General features: G+C 40.6%; 1 protein-coding gene across 3 annotated transcripts in view; it reads left to right on the forward strand.

Moving 5' to 3' along the window:
- mob2a (MOB kinase activator 2a) overlaps nucleotides 1-25,926 on the forward strand; it is a 64,529-nt gene that overhangs the window by 9,101 nt on the left and 29,502 nt on the right. Inside the window, exon 1 of one of the 3 annotated variants that reach the window (XM_086073124.1) lies at nucleotides 13,244-13,683. The exons of 1 other annotated variant lie outside the window; for it this stretch is intronic. In XM_086073124.1, the coding sequence (XP_085929250.1) occupies nucleotides 13,646-13,683 (38 nt within the window). In that variant the 5' untranslated portion in view covers nucleotides 13,244-13,645. Of the gene's footprint in view, nucleotides 1-13,243; nucleotides 13,684-16,019; nucleotides 16,407-25,926 lie in introns of those variants that run through there. One more of the 3 variants, XM_086073123.1, reaches the window with a different exon arrangement.

Consider the following 25,926-nt stretch of genomic DNA (forward strand, 5'->3'; position numbering starts at 1 on the left):
TCGTCTCACTTTGTCTCTCTCGGCCTTTTAATTCCGTCCCGTTTCTCTCTTAGGACACTGATGTGCAGAGACGTGTGCGTGCTTTGCTACAGCTTGAGCGGGGCTTTCAGTTGTGGCAAGGCAGAATGTGTAGAACTGGCCCAGGGCAGCCCCAGCCTCAACTCTCAGATGTTTACTAACAAGGCTGGCTGGCATGTGGGTGGGTAGACAGTGTTGTACTGATTCTACTGTGCCTCCCTTTTGCATGTGTCAGTGAATGACAGAAAGCTGTGGCAAAAGCAAAGCACAACTAAATCATATTCTGTACTGAATATAAAATCATCATCTATCTGCATATAACTTAAACACTATACCATGGTGTTCAAAGGATGGTTTCTTACGGAAGTACATGCAACTGTTGCTACTACTGGCCTGGCATGCATATTTTCAGACATTTTGTAGATCCTTTAATATTAGAAGCTGGAAAACCCTGCAAAATTACATTGATTTATTTGTTTTATGTCAGATGAAAATTGACCTTGAGCTGAAATATCATTTACCCTCCAAAGTTGTAGTCTCTGACTAACACCTGGACTGTTCTGTCCAGGCACAAACCATAAACCAAAAATGTGTCTTGACTCTTCTCGCCCGTTGTTTGAAAATAGTTTTGATTAGAGGGAATGCTGCTCACGTCTAATCATGTTATGTCTGGGTTCCAACTAAAGGTAATGCACATGAACTGTGTAATTTACTGGGTAGTTTTCATCAATGAGAATTATTGGAGCACAACAGAAAGAGGGCGATACTGATAAGGTGGAAAATGGAAAATGAGAAGGAGAGAGAGAGGGAGAGAGAGAGGGAGGGAGGGAGAGAGAGAGAGAGAAAGGCAAATTATAGTGCAGTTCAGGCGATAGGTGAGATATGGAGATAGATGAGGAAGCGGCAGCATGGGTCAAAGAGTTAGATTGGAAACAGCAGAGGTCTGCAATAGAGGACAGAGGGGGAGATTTAACTGCAGGGGCCCAGGCTGCCAGTCACAGACAAATGAACCGTATACCGGGCAGGAAAAGAAACTGACCCTGTTAGATGTACTGTATATTTAAAAAGGAGCTAAGGATATGTATGTATTTTTATTTTTTATCAAAAAAATTCATTTTAATCAATATTTCCCCATAGCCATGTTTGGCCTCTGGCAACTAGGCCTCGGTTGAGCTGCTGTTTGTGTACAGAGCCATCAGGCTGTTAGCTCTGTTGTAAGCTCACGATAGATTTGCCCTTTGTTGCTGGGGCTAGGCCGCTAGGCTGCTCTGAAATGTAATTGGATTAGAGATCTCTGTGTTGCATCAGGACGAGCGAGCCCAAGACATACACACTCATGCTCACACACTTCGCTGGGGCCTCAGAAAGTTCATCTCAATTATTTTTAGGTTGTACACATTGCCCCCCCCCCCCCCAACACACACTTAATTTAATTAATAAGTGACAATTCTTCAATCATCATTGGTTTGCCCCCCTTACTTTGGCTGTTAAGTATTTTTTTTATTCAATACTTGTGTTTATGTGAACAAGTTGGCAGTTGCATGCATGATTATAATCAGCCCTGCTACCTACTCTAAATGGGATTATAGAGCGTTGGAGCAGAATGAAGGGCATAAAGAAGTGTCAGAGAAAATGTACAACAGCAATTAATGACCCGAGTTCTGCGACTTTATTTCTACGTTCTGCTGAGTAGGGAGTGAAGGAGATACTCGACCTGTTTCCGATGGTGCACTTCCTGTTTAGCAGCATTGCACAGGAAATAAAAAGCCATTAGGATTGTTTTTTTCCCCCATGATTGCATTATTTTGTCCCTCCTTACAGCTTTGGGTCTGCTAACAAATCAATAAATTAGGTATGGCTCGTGTCATACGTGACCAATGTTCACGTACATTAGTTTTTAAGTACAATAGCAGGTTGCGGCAATAAAGACACCAAGAAGCTCCTCATAATGGATCTGACCTTTCCATATGGTCAGCGCATTGCCTAGCTTCCTGGCACCATGACATTGAGGAAGAAAGTTGTGGAAGTTATTTTGGATCATAAGAAGCAGTCGCAAAATTATGAATGTATTCAAACAGTGACCGAGATTCTCAAACCTTGACCTACCCCAAATAAAAGTATGTTTATAATTGACCTCATCATCTTATGGACAATGGTTTTACGCTTTTGCTCCGATATAAAACTGGATGTGGAGGAGTCGAATTGGCATATTTTAAGAATGTTTGACTTATTCAGAGCTCGGCAAACAGAGCATACTTGAGAAGGTCAGTGGATTTGCGCCTGTGGGATTGGGTCACTGTATGGGAGTTGCTGACTGCTCCTCAGCAGTTAGGGAGAGAAGCTTAAAACTGGACTTGACCCTATATAAATACATGGAACCAAATATTGGACCCCCATAATTACACTTTAGGAAGTGTGCGTGTGTGTAAACACAGATAAGTCTGACTGACTGAAAGTTTGCATAACTGTAAACTGGGGAGAATCATCTGTTTGCATGTTGTGATAATTAAGATACACTGAAAATGGCCCCAAAGGGCATTTTCGGTTTTCGGCCAAAATTGTTATAGAAGCACTGTGGCCTAAACAGGATGTTTTGATGATGCAAGCAATACATACAAGTATTTTGATTTGCCGTATTTTGCTATGGGAAATTGCCATGTGTTCAGCTTATATGGGGAATTTGTAAATGTTCCGAAGAGCACGCAATGACATGCGTAGTAGATTAACTTTGAGTTTGCAAATAAGTCGATAAGCTATAGTAAACTGGTGCTAAGCTATCATTACATGTCAAGAAACACCGGAATATATGATTGCTAGGGGCTCAGTGGTAAAGTGCTCGTCTCCCATCTGTGAGGTTGTAGGTTCGATCCTCACCCCTTGTGACTATGTCGAAGTGTCCTTGAGCAAGATACTGAACTCCGATTTGCTCCCACTGGAGCCAGCAGCGCCTTGAATGGCAGCAGCCGACCAATGGTGCGTGAATGTGAGGCATAAAGCGCTTTGGGCACCATATGGTGTAGTTAAAGTATCATACTATATAAAAAGCAGTCCATTTACCATTTTACCATTTTGCTGCTGTGTAACTTTTACTCAAGTCTCGGAACCTAAAAGTCCTACATTAAGACTTTCGGTGTGGCCCTCTTGGAGGTAGGGCGAGAAGCTCGGTCATCCGGGAGAGACTCGGAGTAGAGCCGCTGCTCCTCCACGTTGAGAGGAGCCAGTTGAGGTGGCTCGGGCATCTGTTTCGGATGCCTCCTGGACGCCTCCCTGAAGAAATGTTCCGGGCATGTCCCACAGGTGGGAGGCCCCGGGGACGACCCAGGACACGCTGAAGAGACTATGTCTCTTGGCTGGCTTGGGAACGCCTTGGGATCCTGCTGGTGGAGCTGGTTGAAGTGGTTGGGGAGAGGGAAGTCTGGGCTTCCCTGCTAAAGCTGCTGCCTCCGCGACCTGACCTTGGACAAGTGGTTTAAGATGGATGGATGGATGGATGGATAGATTTATTATTTTTAAAAAGCAGTAACATGTTGTTTTCATGGTATTAATTTATTAAATTTGTACTGGTCTGGTTGGGCCAGCGCCAATGAACTTTGGGTGACCTGACACTGTCATGTACTGTACTGGCCCCGGGCCATGGGGCCAATGTTAATGTAGAATCCCAGGCCTCAGATTTAGCCAGCCAGGCTACCTCCCCTGTTGACAATCTCTTCCAATCCGGCATCCACTTTCTCTCCCTCTTCTCCTTATATTACTTCACGACACGCTTCCAGCAAATTTCATTTACCTCAACTCTGTTCATAACCTTTGAAGCATCCCCAAGCAAAGATCTATGAGGGTGGGAGGCAGTTCACATCCTATCAGCACCTTCGGGGAGGCTATTCTGTCATCCTGGAAAGAAATTCAAGCAGAAGCTGTCCAAAAACTCACAAGTTCAATGGATTCAAGAATTGTGGGCCAGCTATCAAATAAGAGGTTCTATGTTCAAATGTAACTTGACCTGTTAAGATATGTTTGATTGAAATAGCTTTTGATGTCAGCAAAAACAACCTCCTATGCTGCTAATTCAATAAATTACTATTGTCAGTTCTTTACAACCTATAACATGTCTTGAAACACTGTTGTGCATAATAATTTGAAACAGTGCATTTTAAGAAAAGCTATGTTTTGTTGAAAAAAAATGTGTACTTTGGTTTAAAAAACAAACAAAAAACATTCAAGTTATTATCGAACGGTTGATGACTTTAAAATTATGACTACAAAAGGCATAGAAAAACATTTGCATACTAATTTGGAAGGTGTAAAAGTAGCAAGTATTGCAAACGGAGGTGACATTAGTATTTGCCCACCTTAATACATGTGAGTGTACAATGCAGGGCAGGCCCTACGCAGTGGGGAGTGCGCTGCTGATTTATTATGGTCTGTGAGCCGGGTAAATGAGGCCAAGTGAGATGGAAGAGATTAGCTTACATAAAGAGTGATGGAGAGAGAAGTTCTCGGAAGCGAGCAATGGCTCTTGACCTCCTACTTTTTTACTCATGGATTCACTATCCTCTACTAAGCTGCTCTTTCGTCCATCCGGGCCTCCTTGTAGATGTGCATCAGTCCATGGACGCCACTAGTTCTGTTGCGCATCTTTGACAAGGACCTGTCTTGGGGTTGGTGTCGGTCTGTGCGATGATTTATCATCAATATGTATCACGATGGATACTTGATCAATATCATTACAAAATGTATTTGATAAACATGTTTGATAGAAATGAATCAGGAAGACAACACTGACCCCGGCATTCTGCATGTTGTAGACAGAGGACACAGTTATGCTGTTAGATTTATGCCACAAGAAGCACAAGCACATAAGAGGAAATTGTGAGAACCAAATTGTGTTTTGAAATGAACACTAATGGTCAACTGTAAAGCATGCACTTAAAGAGCGTATTAGTTCGCTATGCTTACATTGTATTAACAATGAATTGAATGTTAATGTTAACTCTATCAACAACACTGCTTTGAGGTAGCATCTTGCGCATATAATTTCTTTACTTTGCTTTTAAATCTCTTTAAAGCGGCCCTTTGGAGGAATTTGCCCAAAAAGACCTTTACACTAGCTTTATTATTTGACCATTTATGACTCAAACATCTTCTAATTAACAGATTAACATCTTAGCTGTTTACAATGGGTATTACTGCAAGCCTCTAGCCAGTCGTTTTCAGATGAGATTCAGGTTCGAATTTCCCGCCCTCTATCTGCAGATGTGACATTGTGTGTATTGTGTACGTGAAAAAGGAGTGTGCAGTTTCATTTTTTGGCCACATGTGGCAGTAAAATTCGATTTTCTACATTGGGCAGCTCGGTAACTTGCTTAAAATACTAGTTGTACTGTTAATTGCAGTATGTGAAGCATATTGAGTTACTTTGTTTATGAAATGTGCTATAAATCAGTGATTGTTTTTTTTTTTTAAACAATCCCTATATACTGCCGAAATTTCTTCTTTTTGAATTTTTTTCATTTCTTATGAAAACTCCCCTGTATAACAATACAGCCCCTAGATTTGGGTTCTTTTTTTTCCTGCAAGAAAAAGTGTTAGTCACGGGATTTCAAATGAAGTCCATTTAGTGAAAGTGCTGTTGAAGTTACCGCTGGATTGTTATGAAAAGATAATCGTTATCGAATGTTCAGGAGTTAAAAAGTTGGCAAACCAACTGACAAAGGATGTTGCACTTCCAGTTTGGGCACCAGTGACAGACGCTTTAAAATGTAGAGCAAATGTAAGCAATAGTATTTGGCTTGTTTTGATATGTTTTGTAGCCTCCTCTAAAAGTTACAGCCGTATTGTTCTTTTATCAATTGACCTGCTTCTTTTGAACTCTCTCCAACTGTAGTAAAAGCATGTTTTCACCAAATTGTTGCCTACGTTTCCTTCACAGGCTTCCTGTTAATACTGGCGTAAAGACGTAGTTTGGCAAAACAAAACCTTATTGGCTAACACCGTGTTTGATTACATGGTTGTCCCCCCGTGAGGGAGCAAATAAGTAAGTGACGTCCCCCGCATCCGTCTCATGTTGGCTCGGAAAAAAGAGGTTTGGTTGGTCTCCGCTATTGACTTCATGTGCATTTTCTGAGACCGACTTGAGATGGGAGGCCAATCTGCAACGTGCATAGTCACTCTAGATTTGTCTAATGAATTAAAAAAAACTTCTATTTTCAGCTTCTTGGACCCAGTGGTACACATGAATGTTGGAGGTTGGCCGTCTGTCAGTATAGTAAATGTCAGACCTGCCTCCTTTCCCTTTCATGATGCTACTCTTGAGATTGTTACGTTTGAATGTCATCCATCTGCATTCTGCAAGCAACCAGTGCTTGTTTGTTCTGGTTGTATTCTTTATGTACACCTGCATCCTCTTGTTTGCATATGATCTCATGCTTGCAGCCCCTCTCTCACCACCACCACACTGTAACAAACGCTCCCCCGCCCCTCATTGTTCACAGGAAGTCTTAGTCAGTCACTGAAGGCAAACACAGGAAGTGCTGCCTTCCCTCGCCAACCGCCTGTCATTGAGCTGTCTTTATCAGAATGCAGCAGTGTGAGCTTTTGGCTCATACCACAAGCGTCTTGGTCTGTTGCATGCTGTGCTCGTGTATCTCTGTGGGCGCCGTGTTTTCACTGAAGCCTGACTTGTGCAGCTGTAGTTGCTGCTGCTTTTCTGGAGGTTTTGTCCACTATGCATATCTCTAAATACAACTATGCAGTTGCTAAACTGCCATCCTATCCTTTTTTTTTTTTTTTTTACAGAAATTAAAAACAAATAGTAAAAAATATCTGCACTATAAATGGTTATTCACACTGCACTGAGGCTTGAATAGTTAACAATTTAGCCATGGGTACGCTTGCACATGTATTAATGGGGGTCAGAAGGTGTTTTCAGTTTGGGGGTTATGAATTAGTGACAAAAACATACACCTTGATGTGCTGCATTGGCTCATTGCATGCGTTCTCTCTATTCATATAAACCTGTGTCTCAGAATGTGCAAAAACTTAAAAGGGGAAGTCAAATAAAAAATGTCCTTTACAGTAATATGTTCTCTGCGCCTCCAACTAGTCTGACTAATACTGTGTTTGTGGAATATGAATTAAGCACCAAAATCCAACCGGTTTAATCCATCTCAGTTGCCACTTGTCAACTGAAAATGACTTCACATTAAATAAGTGCATAGCTTGCGAACGTCAAATGACCAAACCCAGAAAATAAATGAGCTGTGACTGTAGCTATATTTTATTTGACATTCAATTGATGTAAGCACAGGCCAAGCTTGTCATCAACAGAAACATAATGTAGTGCATCCTTATACCACTAGAGGGCCCAATATCTCAAGTTTTCTTTGTTGGCATACTGTATATTGACGCTTCCCTGGCAGCAGTTACAGGCATGGTTTTTCACAGATTGTTTCCCATAAGTGTTTTTGTTGTTTGAGACTGTAATACACAGTATGTATGTATGTGTTCTGTCCCTTCACTCTGCTAAAGTTAATCAGCAAGCAAAGTGATGTAGTCTCTGAGGACGAAAACGAGATGACCAGCATGAAAGAATAGATGCAGGAATGTGGCTACTATTCTACTGTGTTTGTCTACTACCCACTTTGATACGCTTAACTAGGATATCATGAATTTTCACTTAGTGTTGATTCTTAACACACACACACGCACACAAAAAGACACTGCCTTGTCAGGTGTCAGCTGCCTGTCACCTTGCTGCTCGACGTGTTTGACGACCGCGACCCCAAGTAGTATACTAATATGAAGTAATCACTAAAACTTAGCATATTATGATTATATAGGCCAACATTCACCACCCGAATAGGCGTAAAGTTGGACCCTGTCAAAAATGATCCAGTGAGCATGAAATTAGATCTTGTTGTTGCACAATGATACCTCGCAGGCCTTCCCAATGTGCATCAGGCTCTACATGGGGTCTTTCCGGTCATGACCGGATCAAGAGTCTGCAGTATTGACCTAGTGGCACCAGTCCACCAGTGGCTAGAAACGGTGATCAATTGTACTGGCACTCTTTTTGCCTTATTTCCTGTCAAGGGCATAGTAATCAGGATTGTATGAAATATCACACACATTAATTTTATTATCTCCCACATCGCCAGTATAAATAAATCGATGAATGGATGGATCAATGAAAGTTTATTTGAACATCAAGGGAAAAAACAAATATGATAATAATAGTAATAATGAACTACTACATACTGTAGTTGCAATATAAATAAGTACTATAATATATATACAACAATTGACCTTAGCATAAACCACGCCCGCATGACCTAGTAAACCAATCAAGACGGAAGACGTCATGTCTGCGTCGGCACGTACGTTTTTGCTGCCGACAAACAAAGCAATCCAGCTCCCGGTGGTGTATTAGTCACGGCTTGTGTAAGAGTTATCCAGATCAACTGGAAGGAGGTGTCTGCCGGACACTGTCCGGTTTATTCCCTTCCCTAAACCCTCAAACAACTACCAAAAATGTCTGCGCTTTATGGAAGACCACACGACCAGTTGAATCCCTCCAAAATTACCAAACTACTACGTCTGCACTAAGGAATTTCTCCATTGTTGCTTTTAGCCAAAGGCTAACGATAGCTCCGGGTAGCTAACCCTCCGCGCGTTTGTTTACTTACTATTTACTATTAATATTAGTTTGAACACTACTGATTGCTATTCTCAGTACCTTGGATATCTTCTTAAAGCCCTTTACTGTTTTGTGCAGTTCAATTAGCTTTTCCTGCCAATCTTTTGACAATTATTTTGCTTTCCCCATCACTCAGAATCCAGAGATGTTAGTGCAAGCCGGGGTCAGTCAGATGCAGTGACCTGCAGTGAGGTTCATGACCAGTGAGGAAATATAAAATATAAATATGAAAATATCAACATATATACATAAGCATATTTAAAATTTGACAATGTTTCAAAAAAGGTTAGAATTGAAGTTTCTAATATTTGTTTTCAAACCTTTTCATTGTGTTTCAATTGATTCCACACAGTTGATTAATGTGATAGCAAGAAAAACAAAATAATATTTAATAGACTGTAAGGTCAAGTTCATTGTTTATTGTATATCTCTTTTTTAAGTAAAAAAGAAAAAGAAAAATTTGAGCTAACCTTGTGAATAAAAGCACCTCCCTAGCATTTACCATTTAATTTTTAATCAATTTTGAAACCTCCAATTATAAAATCACCTAGCAGTCTGGTATCATAACTGCATGTTTGATGTTACTAACAAACCAATGCAGTTCATAATCAGTAAAAAAAAAAAAAAAAAAAGGGAAAAAAAGACGAGTTATGACTTTATTGGAGTCAAACACAGTTACCTCAGAACAAGTCAATGGAAGAAATCGCTGAAAGTTGTGGAAGGTCTGTAGATAGATGGTGGGTTGATGTTTGTGCAGCTGGGTAGTTTTATTGTGTGTGGAAATCTACCAGTTTGAAATTATTAATTCCAGTAGCGGTATTTAAAATCCATTCAATTACTTCTTTGACTATTGTCATGTCCATATCATTTATTATTATAAGTTGACTTTTTGTTTTTACATCTTTTAACAATGCCCAGTATTTCTTTTTTTTTCCAAATTGTCTTAATAATATAATCATTTTCAATGAAATAATCAGAGTAATGATTTGGTGGTGAGTTAGTTTATTAGTTAATCCATTTATTTTTTATATTTTTGTATATTTCCCATTTCCTTAGTTTTCTTCAATGTTACAAATTCTCGGTATATTATATTTTTCGTTTTGTAATGGCTTTCTGATCCATGGACACATTACTACATAAAGTTGTTTGTGTATTCTTTAACTTTTCCTTTTCCTGCATACTTTGTGCATTGGTTGTGTTGTGAACACTAGATGGCACTCAAATCTTTCTTTCTTTCTTTCTAGTCTGTCTGTCTCTATGTCTCTGTCCTTTCTTTCTGTCCTTCTTTAGTCTTTTCTGAAGTCTTTTTCTGAGTACCATATTTAGCAAATGCCAGACAATCTCATCTCCTTTTTAGGAAGGTCACGTGTTGTTTAGATCACATGGGACTGGAAAAAAAAACCTATCATGGATAGAACGAGATATAATATGAATCCTTTGATTAGTTTCCACACTTATAAACACTCGGACATAACATGTACCTTTTGTTTTTACATTCAACTTTAATAACTGACAAAGACGAGCAACAGTGACTTTAGGAATCGGTGTATGTTGGCCACCTGCCATAAGCAGTTAGGTTAAGAGATGAGAAGAAAGGGATGGAGAAGTGCTATTAAAATTGCAGTACAGTAGTTGTGACACCTTTTTTAAATACTACCATTAATTGCAATAATGACAATGATTCAGAAGAATATGTGCCTGTACATCACTGTCGTGACCAGCAAGAATATTTAGAATGGGACAATAATTAGGGATGTTTTTATTCATGTTTAATTTAAAAGTAGCATCAGTTTACATGTTTGGGTAGAAGCAAATAAAACACATTTATAGTAGTTTTTAGCAAGAAACATGACCCAACATGCTTGTTTATTGTTCTTGTACTACCTGTTGTTAACCTATGCTTACATTTGGAGTAATTGCAGTACATTACAAGCAACTGATGTATCAGATTTTGTAGTCTTAACTAGCCTTCATCGCAGCTTGTTGCATGAGTGGGTATCATTTTTCCTATCAGTGGTGGTTTCAGTTTTTTAGAAAGTCTTCCAAGAGCATTACTAAATGTGCTAAATGAGCCTTTTGGGGTTAAATGCTATGGGGAATTTACAACAATTTACCTGGTTTTAATTGTTTTTGGAATTAAATGACAGGCCAAACCATATATTCTCACTCCCTCACATATTGCAACACTGACTACAATTTACTTAGTTTAAGCATCTTTGGACAGTTTTCATTCCAATGCAAATTTAAAAAATTACATAAAAATCACTTTGAATTGATGACTTGGACAACTCCCAACATTTTGTAATCTGGGCAACGAATCAGATTTGTAGAAGGAAAGGTACATTCATTTGGGGTTGAGTTCCTGTGGTCTAAGCAGCAAACGAAGGATGGTCATAGTCAGACTGACCCACTGATGATGGCGTGGCCCAGCCTGGCCGTACATACAGTAGACCCTTTCATACCGCTCCACTGGGTGTCACATTTACTGTGGCTCCGTGTCCAGTGTGTGCACATTTCACACAGTGCTCAGTACAGTGGGTTATTGGTGACTTGGCAGTGCCCCCTTGTGTACATTAAATTTCATAAGCGATGTATGTCTGTGGTTTCAAGGATATATATATATATATTTTGGCAATAGAGAAAGGTGTATTGAATGAGGCACACAGAAAGTGTGTTTTCGGTCCCCGGCACGCACAGAAACATGGGATGTATGCACTCAAATTTCTTTCACCACAGTTCAATGTGTATACTTGTGACTTTTTTTGTTTTGTTTTGTTTTTGCGGGGAAAAGACTTATACTTGTTGTCCTTAACATCAATAAAACACCTTCAGACAAATGACTGCTTCATTTAAAAAAAAGAAAAGAAAAGGGAAAAAGTGTCCTCTTAAAACGTTAATGCCATTAGTATGCAATGGCAAACACTCAATTGCTCATCATTCTTGCGCAACACATACTGGAAAGGACTGTTGGAAGGCATTGGGCTTGAAGGGACGAGAGGGGAGCAAAAGGGGCTCAAGTTGGGAGGGAGGTGTATGCACAAGGGGGATGTGCTGGATAGGATGGTTTGGAAAATAAGGAAGATCAAATTAGCGTGATGGAAGGACTGCAAAAAGAGGAGTGAAAGCAAGGATTATGAATACTGTACATACAAACAAGCTGAGTAGGACGAAGGGGCGTATAAGGCATCAATTAAAAACAAGCCTTTGTGGTCTTCAGTTTCCATCCTCTTTATGCAGAGTCCAAGCCACATACAAGAGTCTCTTGTACACTCCAGAGTCTTCTCATCCTCAATTACCCATCATCCTCCTTGTTTCCTTTCTTCAGTGCGGTGTAACTGTAGTGACTGACAGAGAGGAGCAGCAGTACGACTCAGTTCTGCTGCCAGGTTGCTCTTATACTAATAAAATAGACATTTATCAGCACTTTGTCGATGTTTAGGAATTGTACATGCACAGACCCAGACACGCACACTGTACCGGAATCATATGAGGTCATGCTGACTGCTTTGAAAGACGTTTGCCTGGATTCTTCATTTTTGTTCTCCCGGCTTCAATCGTAGCATTTTTTATATATTTTTTGTCCTTAGATAGGCTACTCAATTGGGATTATACACAGCTCACTGAACAGGAGAGGACGAATGGCGGATGTTAAAAAAAAAAAAAAAACATTTTCCAGGTACACTTTTCAAGAAAAACTGGACTTTGTAAGGTTAGAGGGGCTAACACTGTAGCTAGTTTGTTTCAACCCATTATAAAAGGAGGTATTTAGCACGTCCAGAGCAGCAACCTCTGACTGCCCAACACAGTTACCAACAGAGGATGTGATTTTGTCGATAAATAAAATACATCTCTAGTGGGTGTCAGCCTGCCTCATGAGAACTTAAGTGGTAACCCTTGAACCCCATACTGGACAGGCCATGAAGGGCCATCAAATGATATAAAGGGCAAAACCATCAAATCTTACTTCTGCACCCCTGTTGTTGACCAGCAGCCATAGCTGGGTTTGGCCTGCATTTGCCAAAAGTCAGCTAGAATAAACTCCAGCTCCTTGAGACCCTGAACAGGTTAAGTGGTATAAAAAATGGAAGGATGGCAAGATGGATGTTTACCTCTCAGTTTGTTTCTGTCTTTGCTATTTGAGATAGGCAACAGCATTTCTAGGGTAATTTCTTATTTCAGTATTCATTATCTACATTTTAGATATATTTTTACATTGTAGATTCTGCAATATACTCACTATAAATATATAAATCACACACACACGCACACACATTAGCACATGCGTGATTGTCAAGAGTACAGTACTTAAATGGCATTAGTAGTCCTATTATTGGCTTCAGATCTGCCTCCATCTTGAAGCTTGTACAAGCGCTATATTAGGGACTAGTTTCTGTATTTATGTAAATATATACACAGCCAAAGGACACGAGAGCTTCGAGCGAATGGGGAAGTCATTCATCGAAAGTGACGTCATGGTGCCAGTGTAGTTTGTGCACATTGTTGTGGAGTTGATGTTTTCCATGGCAGGCTGAGATGACGATCGTGTGACTGTCGAGCGAGGCTGCAGACAAAGCCGCCTCTGCCTTCGAGCACACTGTCGCTTTTAACACCGGCCCATTTGTCTTGATCCGAACCCCACTGCAGCAGACCGCGCGCATGTCACCGATACGGACGCTTTGTGTTTGGAATCCAGACTGCCCCGCGGAAATTGCACGGAGGAGGAGTGGGAGGAGGGGGGCAAAAAGGAGCAGTGTGTGAATAGAACTAGTCGGAAAGGTGTTGAGCAGCGAGCAACTCTGTATTGTTCTGCGTCTCTGTGTGCCGTGCAGCCGTCCACAACAGCAGCGGCTAGAGTTTTGCTGCTTTCGAGGCGCCGCCTAAACGCTCCGACATCGAACCATTCTGGATTTCTTTATCCGCTTCCTGTCGTCCAGGATGAGGTTTAAAAGAAACGGCTCGTACACTTTAAATAGGTAAGTTACTACGATGATGCTGTGCGCAAAGCAACTTCAGGTGTCACTAGTTATATGGGGAGGAAGATAGATGGATGTGGGCGGGGGATGTTTATTAGATCTTACTGCCATAAATCATTTTTCTATTGAGCTACTTTATGGTCTTATTGTTGCTCTGCATTATAGAGATTCTTATAATGTATGTGGGACGCAGGCATGATATGATATGATATGATAACTGAGCAAAAATTTTGCCCTATTACAGCTCTAAAATGAACTTTTTTTTTTTTTAAATATGCGTGCAAATAAAAACTCCATTTTCCCCTATTGTACTCAGTCTAATTTAAAACAAATTATCAAATATTTGTTACTTTAAAAAATGTGTACCATGTTGAAGTAAATAAATGTTGACATTGTTCTTCTGTTTTAACTCGTCTGTAAGTCACAATGTCCCATCACTGGTGAGCTACAGACCTGTAGCCATGTTGGCACTGTTTTTTGTTTGTTTGTTCATTTCTTTAATTGTTTTGGTTACTGTTATTGAAACCTTGACTTTATAAAACCACAGTAGCCCATCAAACCGGTAATGGCCCATGCCTCGTAGAACGTATAGACACAATGGCATATGGTGTTTTATTTACACCTTCCCCCCACCCTGGATGTCCACGTTCTTCATTTTTGACAAAACTTGTTTGTCCATGTTTCAGAACTGGTGGGTTCTGTCTCTTATCTTCATGTCCTTTCTCACATTGGCTTCCATCTTCACCCCCCGCCCCCCTTTTTTTTCCTGCAGGGAAATGCTCCTACTCGTGGACCCATCACCTAGCAACGTTGTATGTGCTTGGTGTGATAGGTCTCTTCCCCCTCCACCCCATCCCACTTTTCTCTGCCATGACAATCATTGCCTAAATGTATATGTTGTTTCTGCGCAGGGTCATACATTTGGTGTTTTGGTTTAGTCCTGTTACGTTCTTGTCTTTTGCTCAAAGGTAGAATCTCTTTGAAAAAGAAACCAAACTTGTTTTCTTGCCTTTGTTGTAATTTCAGTACAGAATTCATGCTTTTATTGTTTGACTGAATCAGGTGGATGGGTCCAAAAGTCATGGGAAGTACAGACACAAGAACCTGCTCATATTGTTTTTGAAAGTGACAGTTTGTTCAATTGCAGTTTGACTCCTCGCTCTCAGGCACTCCTTTTCCTCTTTTGCCTTGTTATTGGGCACATGGCCTTCCGCTGGGCATTACACACACAAAACCCACATCCTGTCTTTTACATCCACAAAATCTATGAATTCCCAACACCCGTATCAGCACACTTGCACACACAAAATTTAAAACCATGCCTTTTGAGTTCACCCTTGAACTAGATTATTTCACCTTTTATTGAATCTATTCAACCCTTACATTTGAAATGTTCCCAAGATTCTCTGTCTAAAAATTATGATTTTTGCACTAAGACATAAGCCTACATATCTTTGTCTGCAGGTGAGTGATGATGTAATTACGCGGCAAAAGAGGAGGTCTCTTTAACCGCAGCTTCTAGCGACAGGCCTCCGAGGAGGAGGTGGAGCAATGACATCATTGGATGTATAAGTGCTTTGCTGGGCTGCTGCGGTTTTGTGTTTGATTGCAAAAGAGTGTTGTTTCAAACATCCAGAGCACAAATCTATGTTTGTGTTTGAGCGTCAGCATTCAGTCGTGTCAGTCACCTCTGTCACTCTGTTAATTCCGTGTTGTTGGCAGTGTCAACACTTTGATTACTGTCACACGCACACAGTTGAGTCTTGAGTGTATTTGGGCATTCGTTTGTGTGTGCCCTCCCCCCAGCAAGTAAATAAAAGCGAGTGATATGCATGCATGGTGCCCTTCATCTAACTTGTCTCTAGAGCACTCTCCACGGATTGGCTCGCTTCCCGGGGGCTCGTCACAGCGCTAGCCCCTCCCATTCGGTTCCACTGCATCATTTGTAAGAATGAAAAGTCACCCTGATTGTATGCTTGCATGAATATTTGTTTAACTGGGTTGCACTGGTAAGACCTGGTTACTTAATATTTTGGCTAATGACGCATATACTTAGCCAATGTATGGAGGTTGTTTTGGGTATAAATACTGTACATGTACAGTAAACAGATCACTGAAATTGCTGCCTCTGGGGTTAGTCGACTCCCTATACTCGCTGTCTATCTATCTCCATCTCTATCTCTACCTCCTTCCTTTTTCTTTCCTTCTATTCATCGTTCTTCTGCAGTCCACCCTGTGCTGCCCAGCCCTCTGCACTTGTTTACGGGACTATGTTTGCCAAGCTAATCTTCCCGTTTTTTTTAGGTGGGAGCCAGCAAGTGAGCAGGGGGGGAGAGAGAGAGTGAGAGAGTTGTTCGCTAAGGAGAGCGAGTGCAAGACTGTGAAAGAGGCAGTCAGTTGCTGACGGACGTCAGAAAGAATGAGTAACCTGCTCTCTGAAAATCTGTCAGGTTTTCGTGAATGGAGTTTGCCAAAGTACATCTCTCCGGCTCCGTTTTGTGGACACGCGGATTGGTCCTGCATTCGTCTGTCCTGTGCGAAAGTCATAGGTTGTTTGTCTCACCTTATGATTACACAAGGTGCTAGGCTGGACGTTTTCACCCTGCTGCACCTGTAGCCACGAGTGCAGACGGGCAGGTGGGAACGACGAAGTGTCCGGCCCGGTTCTGCTTCACGGTCGCCTGGATGGGTGTTTTGGTCTGCTGCGATTGCTTCTTCTATAGGTAATTAACCAAGTGGCTACTTCTTCTCCTGTCTCGTTACTTTAGTTGCAGGTGGTAGAGTTGACTTTTCAGGATTGTCTGTCTTTAAATTATCAGATATTTATTTTATTTTTCTAAATATCCGATTACCTCCCCCTCCTTCGATGATCCACTGTTATTGTGCTGTGGTTTGTGGAGGTGACATTTGAGGTCAGTGCAGCTGTAGCAAGCAGAGGTTTTGTTGGAGCCAGAGCAAGGCATCGTGACACCTACATGGGGGAGGTAGGTTGAGGTGAGGCCACCAGTGCTCACACTTTGCCTGCTATACTGTAACTAACACAGAATATTAACCATCACTGGGTTTTTTTTTTTTTTAACTAAGCAAAGGCTACTTTGCTAATGGCATGCTGGCCTTGCCAGGTTTTCCAAACTTTGCCTCCCTGTGTGCCTCTTGGCTGCATTGAGTGTTTGTTTGGACACAGTGTCCCCTCAAGGATGCATTTCCTGTTTCTCCATTTGTTGTTTGAGCAGCATTGAACTTAATCAGACTTTGTTCTCTCCCCTCCACTCTCTCCTCGCTCTCTCTCCTCTCCTCGCTCTTGCTCTCCCACCTCTCTCTCTTCCCGATCTCCCTCTTATTGGGTTTTCATCCACCCATTTTTATTAAAATTTTCAAGAAATGCAAAAATAAAACTGAATGGAAAAGCTAGAAATTAGAAATAGGGCCCAAAATTCCCCCCCCAAAAGATTTTACGCTTAGAGGGGGTGAATTTTAAAGCATATCGAAAAAAGGAAAATGCTAATTTTGGCGATGGAAACAGGTTTTGCGAATAACCGCTGACAAGACCAGATACACGTCGCACGTTTGTAGTCCCAAAGCAATGTCGGACGATAAAGTAAGGTATGTTTGGGAGGACGACGAAACGGAAATCTTTGCGGAATTAATCAAAGAAGCGAATATTAATGCTATTTTAGATGGAAAACAGCAAAGAACAGCTACGGGGTATATCAAGAATTACAAAAGAAAACTCACACGACGTCATCGCACGGAGCAATCGCTACCTGGTCTTCTTCTTCTTTTAAATTACTGGTGGATCACATCTCTATGGCGTATACTGTCACCTACAGCGGCAGAGTCCCCTCTCAATATTCGCAAAAGAAGAACAGATGGAAACGGGCATAAGTCGCATGTCCATTTTGCGCATTTTCAGTAAACTCGCTTAACAAGTTTGAAACAATTGGATGGAAACCTGACTTCTCTTTCACTCACTCTCACTCACTCACTCACTCACTCACTCACATACATCCTAGCCATCTTTTGATAAAGGTACTTGTTTTGGAAGCAGTCCCATTTGTTTTTAAAACAGCCCGACATGTTGGTACTCTCTCATGTGACCACTGGTCTAACTTGTTAGGGTAGATGATTTAGGTTTGGCTTGTTGGCATTCATCACATCTGGTTCCCCCTTCTTGTGGTTCTGGGGTGAGCCAGTCACAGGCCATAACTGCTGTAAAAAGTCTAAAAATAACGTGCTAGTTCTCTAAGGAGATTTTTTGACGATGGTAAAATTGTAGCGCACATAACACCACAGCTGGGTTAGATTAGGCATCATGTTGATTTGCAACTTTTTCATTTTACCTAATACAACTTTTGAAATAAGTTTGAGTAAGTGTATAGAGTGTTTATTTGTTTGTCCATGTGCCCTGTACTGTAGCCCTTAATGAAAGAAACACACAGACGTCTAGTAAAAGAGAGGGTTTGTTCCCCAAGTGTGTTTTGCCTCCTTCGTGACGAAGGTGAGGGAGGAACCTGGGTTGTGACGTCTGTGCTGATGTCTCAAAGCCTCATTTAGCCAAAATGGGCTGTGAAGTCTATTTTTAGCATGTTTGTCTCTCAATTCCACCTCCATTAGCCAATTAAATAATGTCACCATGACTTAATGTGGCATGATTTGTTTGTTTTCTGATGTGTATCCACTAAAACGGGTCCTCATTGGCCTTAAGCTTTCAACAGTGGTGTTGTGCGGACTACAAGCTGCCTGCCAGTGCTCCGTTCAACCACAGTCTGCCATAAAGTGAAAGAAAAAACAAACAACAACATAATTTTACCTTTGGGTGTATTCAGACCAGAAAAGTCCTTTAGTCCTCTTGTTTGGTCCGGACCAAAAGCGGACTTTATTTTTTTAGTTTGGTGCGGTTTATATTCACACTGCTTTTTGCAAGTGGACTATATTGCGTAATTACGTCGACCGCGTGACGATCTGTGCTCCCATTGGACAAAAATGACGAGGGCCGAACGCATAACCAAACCCGGAAATAGAGGAAAACAGGAAATTCCGACGTGCTGCATATGCCCCGCATATTTGTGGCGTTATTAGATGCAAGATATTTGCGAGCGTCACTGGCAGCTCATTCAACGGAGGTTCCGCAATGCTGTTTCTAATTTTGGAACGCGTCGTTTATCGCGTGCAGTAACCGGAGGAGCAGTTGCACTTCGCATGCCCACCACGACATGCTGACAACACCGTGGCTAAACAGAATACGGATGATTATGAATGAATCTAGCACAGTATTCACTACCGGGCAATATTCCCCCCACGATGCTTGGCTACGGTGGCTTGTTAAGCCCAAAAAGGCGCATATGTCGTGCAGTTGGAGCGGATCAGCCGTGGTTTGTATTCAGACTGCGAAGCGAACAGTACCGAGTGCGTTTGGAAGCGGACAGAGACCACCTCAAAAAGTGGGTCTCGTCCACTTGTTTGATCCACACCAGGATTTGTTTGTGTGTATTCAGACCTGCACAAAAGGCCCGGATCAATATCAGCGTGGGAAACGAATTCTGGTCCGTTTAAAGCGGTCCAAACAGTGCAGGTCTGAATACACCTTTAGTTTTCAGCCTTCATTCAGGATTTGGGCAGTCTGGTTTGGACTAAGAAAGGCTTACAATTGAGACAATACATTCAAAAGCTGGCTGAATATTGACTCAATTTCACTTAAAGCTACATATCCAGTATCCACCACCAAGTGAGACTCGGTTCTGCTCGCCAAGAAAGTTTGGAACTGTAAACCTTGTTCTGGCTTGTATTTCCACTGCAGAATGTGTAGGCTCCAAGTAGTGATAGTGTAATGCACCAATGATCCATACAGACGAAAACAGCATTAATTCACTGAAATTAAAATGTTTGTCTGTAACCGAAAAACAAAAATAAGAATGCATGGCTGAAACAACAAAAGAAATTATGCAGATTTAATTTTTTTTTAGTATTTTAGCCTTCATATTTTTTTAACTTCACTTGTCTTGTGCCCCCCCCCCCTCCCCACTACTTTTCGTCTTATAGAGCCAGAGAATGTAACCAGCTATTCAGCTGTAGCAAATGTGTTGCAAAGGTAGATTTCCACAGCAAGTCATATATGTGCTTCACATAGCAGCTCTCTCATTAGAAATTAACTTCAGTGGACTCTCCTATAGATTAGTAAGGGTATTATTTTTGATTGATTATTCTGTCAAATATTGGGTTGTAGTACTTACCTTTAAAAAGAGGCAAAGCAGAAGTTGTTTTTTTTCTCGCTTGCTGATTAAGTTCCGCATTTAATAAAGTGAAGCTTAAGTGAACTTGCCAGTGTTCGACCTTTTGGGCTTGCCTGTAAAGCTAATCATAGAATCCCTGTAATCCCTTGTCACTCTCACAGGGTTGCTTTTTAAATAGTCTTGAGGCATCTAGTTAAAGATGAACATTAAGCATCTGGCACAGTATGTTGATGCATTATTCCATTTTTCTTTCTTACTTGTCATAGTCCTCATATTTTCCTTTGTTGTTGGTATACAAAAACGTATTGATATGTTTGATGTTTTGTGAACATACTGTGAGACAGACTTCACATAACATCAGCAAGTTTGTTTTCAATGGCTGTGTTAGTATTTTTTCATGTCTAGAGTAGAATAGGTTATCAGTGTATCACACAGTCTCCATTCATGAGCCTCAAACGGACCTGGACACATTCCTAGTTTGTTCTGTGTTTACCCTATTTCCTTGTCTGCTTATCATGTTCCACCCAAACAATTGGGACATGCGGTTCATAATCAACCAATTGAGTTTCATGCTTACACACTTTGAGCATTTCATTTAACTTGCATTGGACCAGCTTCCACAAAAGTTTATTTCTTGAATCAACTGAACAAAAATACGGGCATTACGTCCATCTACAAGATTTTGATGCGCTCATTTCAATCATGCTTTTTTTTTTCGGCATAGATTGGAATGGCCTTCTCCACACTGAGACCTACCACAAGCCCAAATAAATGTAAGGAATGCTTTGCTAAACAGCACAGTAATGCAATGCGCTTAACTCAAGTAGAATGACATTCATTAAATAGTGCGCATTAAGAAGGTCTGTCAGTGTCACTGGCGGTCCACTTTACTTTCACCCGTTGTCTTTTCACTGCAGAGTGCTGACCTCACACAAGGACAGTTGCATAACACTTTCACAGTGTTTGCTTGCATTCAGCAGCAGCTTCATCTTGCTGGCTCATGAGAAGCAGAAAGTGATGACCTTGCACTGACTAACCTCAACTCTCCATTTAGTTACACACAACGTGCTTTAGTTTTCATCCACCTTAGATATAATGACAGGGAACGGATATGTTATATGTATTAATGGCCTGTCTCGATACTTTACTATATAGCCTTATCATTCGATGAATAAAATGAACTTGAGAGTTTTTCCCGGACTCCGTGTTGTCATTTTCATGTGCGTTTGTATTTGGGCTGCTTCATTTCTTCTCGTCGCGTCACCTTGCTCGCCACTGTGGGAGTTGGCATGCACACATATACGCTTGGGGTGGAGCGTCTTTTGAAAAACGGTCCAATTCGCTTGTGTGACGGTTTGCATGTGTCCCATTGCTTTATAGGCACGCACAACTATTTTTCTTATGAATGAGACACAGCTGTATACAGTAGCATAGCATTAATATTAGCCAAAGTGACAACGGCCATGGTTGTGCCAGCTAGCAGCTATCCTTTTTAGTGCTCCTTTTGTACTATTTCATTGTTTGTTTTATGCACTATTGGTTGTGTGAAGGTAGCAAATATGTTTCATTCAACGTGTCTTGCTTACCAGACATATCAAAGGAAATGGATTGAACTGTGAGAAAATGTATGTACTGTATGTGGCCTTTGAGCATGAAAGCGCCACTAAAATGTCAGGTGAAGTAGGTGTTATAATTGCTGGAGCAGCACACACCCTCTCTGCTCCCCCTTGGAACAAGAGGGCCATTTCAAGGGAGACAGGAAGCGTTTAGGCGCCTCATTCTGTGTTTACTGAGGTTGTCCCAGGAGAGTGAAAGGAAAGGGTGGTGTAGTGCAGCCTAACAGACTGGAGAAGGTGGTGTTGAGTAGGTGTGTCCGCCACACATTTTCTTGCACAACGGTGTAATTTTCCTCTTTGCTGCAGTGCCTTAGGCAGCAATGCCAGCCTCATATGTTTTCACAATCTTCCATTTTGGTACTGTTACTGGATAAACTGAAGAGGACAACAAGAAAAACAAGAGGAGTCCACATTTCAACATCCCAGTTGGATGTAATTTTTTAAAGAAATGAGCAACACAAATGTTACTCCCTACACTAGCTGCGATGATCCTGCAGTCGGTGTAGCAATTGTTGTTCAATGCTGACACAAGCATGTTCAAGATGATACATTTATTAGAATTAATTAAAATTGAATTCCAAGCAGAACAGATACATTAGACAATAGGACACTCACTGTACTTTGATGATGGCATTAACATCCACTCAATTATTATTCTCTCCCAGTGTTTCAGCATGACATAACCAGCATGCTGGTGAGGAATTTCAAACCACCGCCACAGCCACTGGCTGATTATTTGCTAATTCTGGAGGCAAGTTCAGTAACAGTGTCCAGTAACATATTACTCAACTAGATATTTTATTTACTCGCGATAGATACATCATCAGTCCTGCAATCTGTGGAAGCTGTCAGCTAATGCTGCTGTGAGAATTTCCAGAAATACACTACAGTATTTGTTTTATACATATACATAACTATTCAAACTTGAATTTTGTCAAATGACAACAAACATTTGTAAGAATAATGTCTCTCCAATGTCATTAATTAAACCCCTTCCAAAATACTCGGAATAAATGGGTATGGAATATTTGATAAAGACTGAATTATCATTCAGTACAGTTACCATCACAACATTTTCTTAAAAAACATTTAAAAAGTCAAAATATTATGAATTTTGTTCCACTTCCCGATTGTGTACCACTTGGTGATGATTCTTCACCCAAAAAATTCAAATTGTATATCTGTGGGAAACATGAAATGTGGCAAATGTTCAAGGGGCCGGATACCTTCGCAAGCCACTGTATGCTTCTTCTTCTTTTTTTTATATAATTGATTGGACAATTAAATAGACAATTTTTTTCTTAGACATAATTTGCAAATCAACCATTTTACCCATCCCTAGTGCCTAGGAGTAGACCCAATGCTAATTCTGTTATTTAAGCATTTCCCTTCATTGTCAAGCTCTCAGAGATGATGATTTCACTGCACTAGCTTAGCGAGGTCCAGAACTAATACTGTCAGCCAATCAGGTGTTTAAAATTATTTGATGAGAACATGCGTGAACAGACCTTATAAATTAGTAAGTGGCGATCTCTTAATAAAAGAACAATAGATAGATTCAGAATGTTGAGAAATCTCATCAATTCATTCACTTTCACTGCCTTATTTCAAAGTAGCTTCTTAACAGAGTGCTTCGTCGTATACATCCTTTTGTATTCTGTGCACATTGAACTGCACACCTACAGTACATGACCAGATCTTACTACTGGGTGTGTTTAATAGCTCAATTTTTCCACTGTTTGGTTTTACCGGATCTTACTTCTGGGTGTGTTTAATAGCTAAATTTTTCCACTGTTTGGTTTTTGGATTGTTAATCTATTGGCCACCTTTTAGTCACATGCCAGCTCTTCACCACTTTGTTCAAAAGTTTTTGGGTGTGACCACTTCCGAGCCCTCAATCCCTTCCAGCCCTGGTGAAACCCAGACAATGGCGCAGAATTTCCTCTGCAGTCAGGAGGTGGTTATATCTCGTCTAGTCATCTTTGGTATTCGTTTTTGTTTTTATTTGTGAGTATGGGCAAGAACTACACTCACATCGGTTAGATGAGAGTATTTAAAGAGGAATTTTGGGGGGAAGTTTTTTAAGTTTTTATCTTGCGCATTGATCACTGTGCTTTGTTTCAGGTTGTCCAGGTTTTATTTTGGGTTGACAATGTCCAAATTGTTGTTGTGATAAGCAGAGCAGCAGATGTGTGATGGGACGTTCAGAGGGAGGTGCACTCTCTGACCTTCAGCTGCTATGGCCCTTAAGATAACATTGTACAATATGCGGGTAACAGCATTAGAGTCCATTAGTGTTCTTGGAAGTCTGTGTCACGATGCTACCAAATTATCGGAAAAAGAGAAGGAAAGTGTGTTCAGACTGAAATTATGTACTTCTCTCTAAAAGCAGCAGAGAACTATTAATTTGCAGAGAGGCATTCACTAATTGCCTATAGAGACATACTGACAGGTGTTTCTGATATTGCTAAATAGGGTAACTAAAATATTTTGAAATGTTATTGCATATCTGGCACTATCTTTGTACAGGCAGATTTGTCATATAGCACTTCTCTTGAATCATTTCATTTGTGGCTGGTGATATGGTAAATATTACAATGCATAAATCAATGACTGTACAGAACAAACACAAATACCACTTGAATTATATAGGTACATACACACAATGTACTCATGCATTTACCATTGATAAATAGTTGACATCTAAAAACATCCTAAGGTTGCAAGTTTGCAACCATGCAATACTGTACTTAATTTACCCTTTTCCAATTTATATCAGAAAAGGTTTACTGGAGTACAGTGAGCATCTTCCACTCGTAATTCCCAACCATGTGTTACTAAAAACATAACATATTTAGAATATTTTTTCCAGTTCGGTCATGTCAGAAACACCTGTAAATGCAACAATTTACGTGGGTCGGTAACATTTGTTAGAGTTTTAGCATTCAATAACTCTGGTAGTTTATTGTACTAATTTTAATGTAGTCGTTTAGTGTGTATGCATTTGGAAAATGCAATCTTGGGTATCAGAAACCGGAGTGTTTGTATTCCTAATAAGCATTAGCCAAGAAAGGTTTCTTAGTTCCATCTTAGCTGGGTTAGCAAGAAAGGTTGTCAGTCCGGGTGAAAGAACAATATCAATTCTCGTATTTACCTTGGTGAGAATTTTTGTTTGGAATGGGGACTCCCCCAAACTTCTCCTTTCATCCTTAATCACCCCTATGTTGGTTCTGTGTGACTCTGAGGGCCTGGGAGACTGCAGACTTGTGTTATGTAATATCCCTAGAAACATAACAAGCACTCTAATGTGATGTGGCGTGTGCACCTACGGGTCTTGTCAGTACTTTTTAAATCATTGTCATGTCTGCTGGCCTGATGGTGGCTCTTTTTTTTTTATAGCTACTGACTTTTTCTTTTTTTTTACATGACTTTCTAATTTTACTGTCCATGCATGTGTGAGCCTAATCTTCTTGACTTCATCTCATGCTCATTTACCACGCAAGTGAAATGTGTCTCTTAAACAGCCATTCCTGAGGCAGGTTTCCATTGTTAAAAGGAAATTCTGTCCATTTTAGTCACATCCTCTGTCATAATGTTTGTGTATGGGCACAAGTTGTGCCTGAGAATAAATGACAAGTATTAACATTCCCTTCTGGCGTAGCTCCATGCATAAATGCCCTCACTTGGGAGTTAATGAGCTGCATCTTTGGGACCCTTGCACAGCTGTAAACACAATTATCCACAAACCTGTCTCATGATTTTCAGCAGCAACTGTTTAGTGACCTGTATCCTCCTTTAACCCAGACTGGCATCGCTTTATAATTTTTCTAAATGTTGGTCCTTCTCGTGCAGAAGCCATGAAAAGAGACTTTGTGTTCATCCCCAAAGCCCTTATGCCTTGTACCATTTTGATGCTCCACCTCATGCGCATAGCGTACACTTCCTGTGCAAACATGGGTGTTACCCCAAATGTTTTTGCCGCCACCTCCTCTTTGCTTCCTGACTTTATCCTGTATTTCATGACAATCTTTCGCTATACACAGTGATTCCATGAAATCAAACTGCCACATCCTTCCAATCACTTCCCTTTTTAATAATTCTGCCAAATTCCTTGTGCAACAGTAGATAGATTCTTTACTTGAATAGTTAATTAAGTCAAAAGTAATTTACTGAACAAAATCTAACAACCTTATTTCTCATCTTTCTTTAATTTCTACTTTGCTACAACAATCTTTGTTTCTTATTAGTCCATCTTGTGGTCTTATTTAAGACGATGAAGTGAAATCGTTTTTGAGAATGTTTAGTTAAAGGGCCTCTGTGATGGTCCAAACATTGACACTTATTTTATTGTTCTTGACTTAAAAAGGAAAGCAAAAGTGTCAGAACATACATTATTA

This window comes from Leptonotus elevatus, chromosome 4, assembly GCF_054856555.1.
Source record: "Leptonotus elevatus isolate MCC_2025b chromosome 4, RoL_Lele_1.0, whole genome shotgun sequence".
NCBI classification, from domain to species: Eukaryota; Metazoa; Chordata; class Actinopteri; order Syngnathiformes; family Syngnathidae; genus Leptonotus; species Leptonotus elevatus.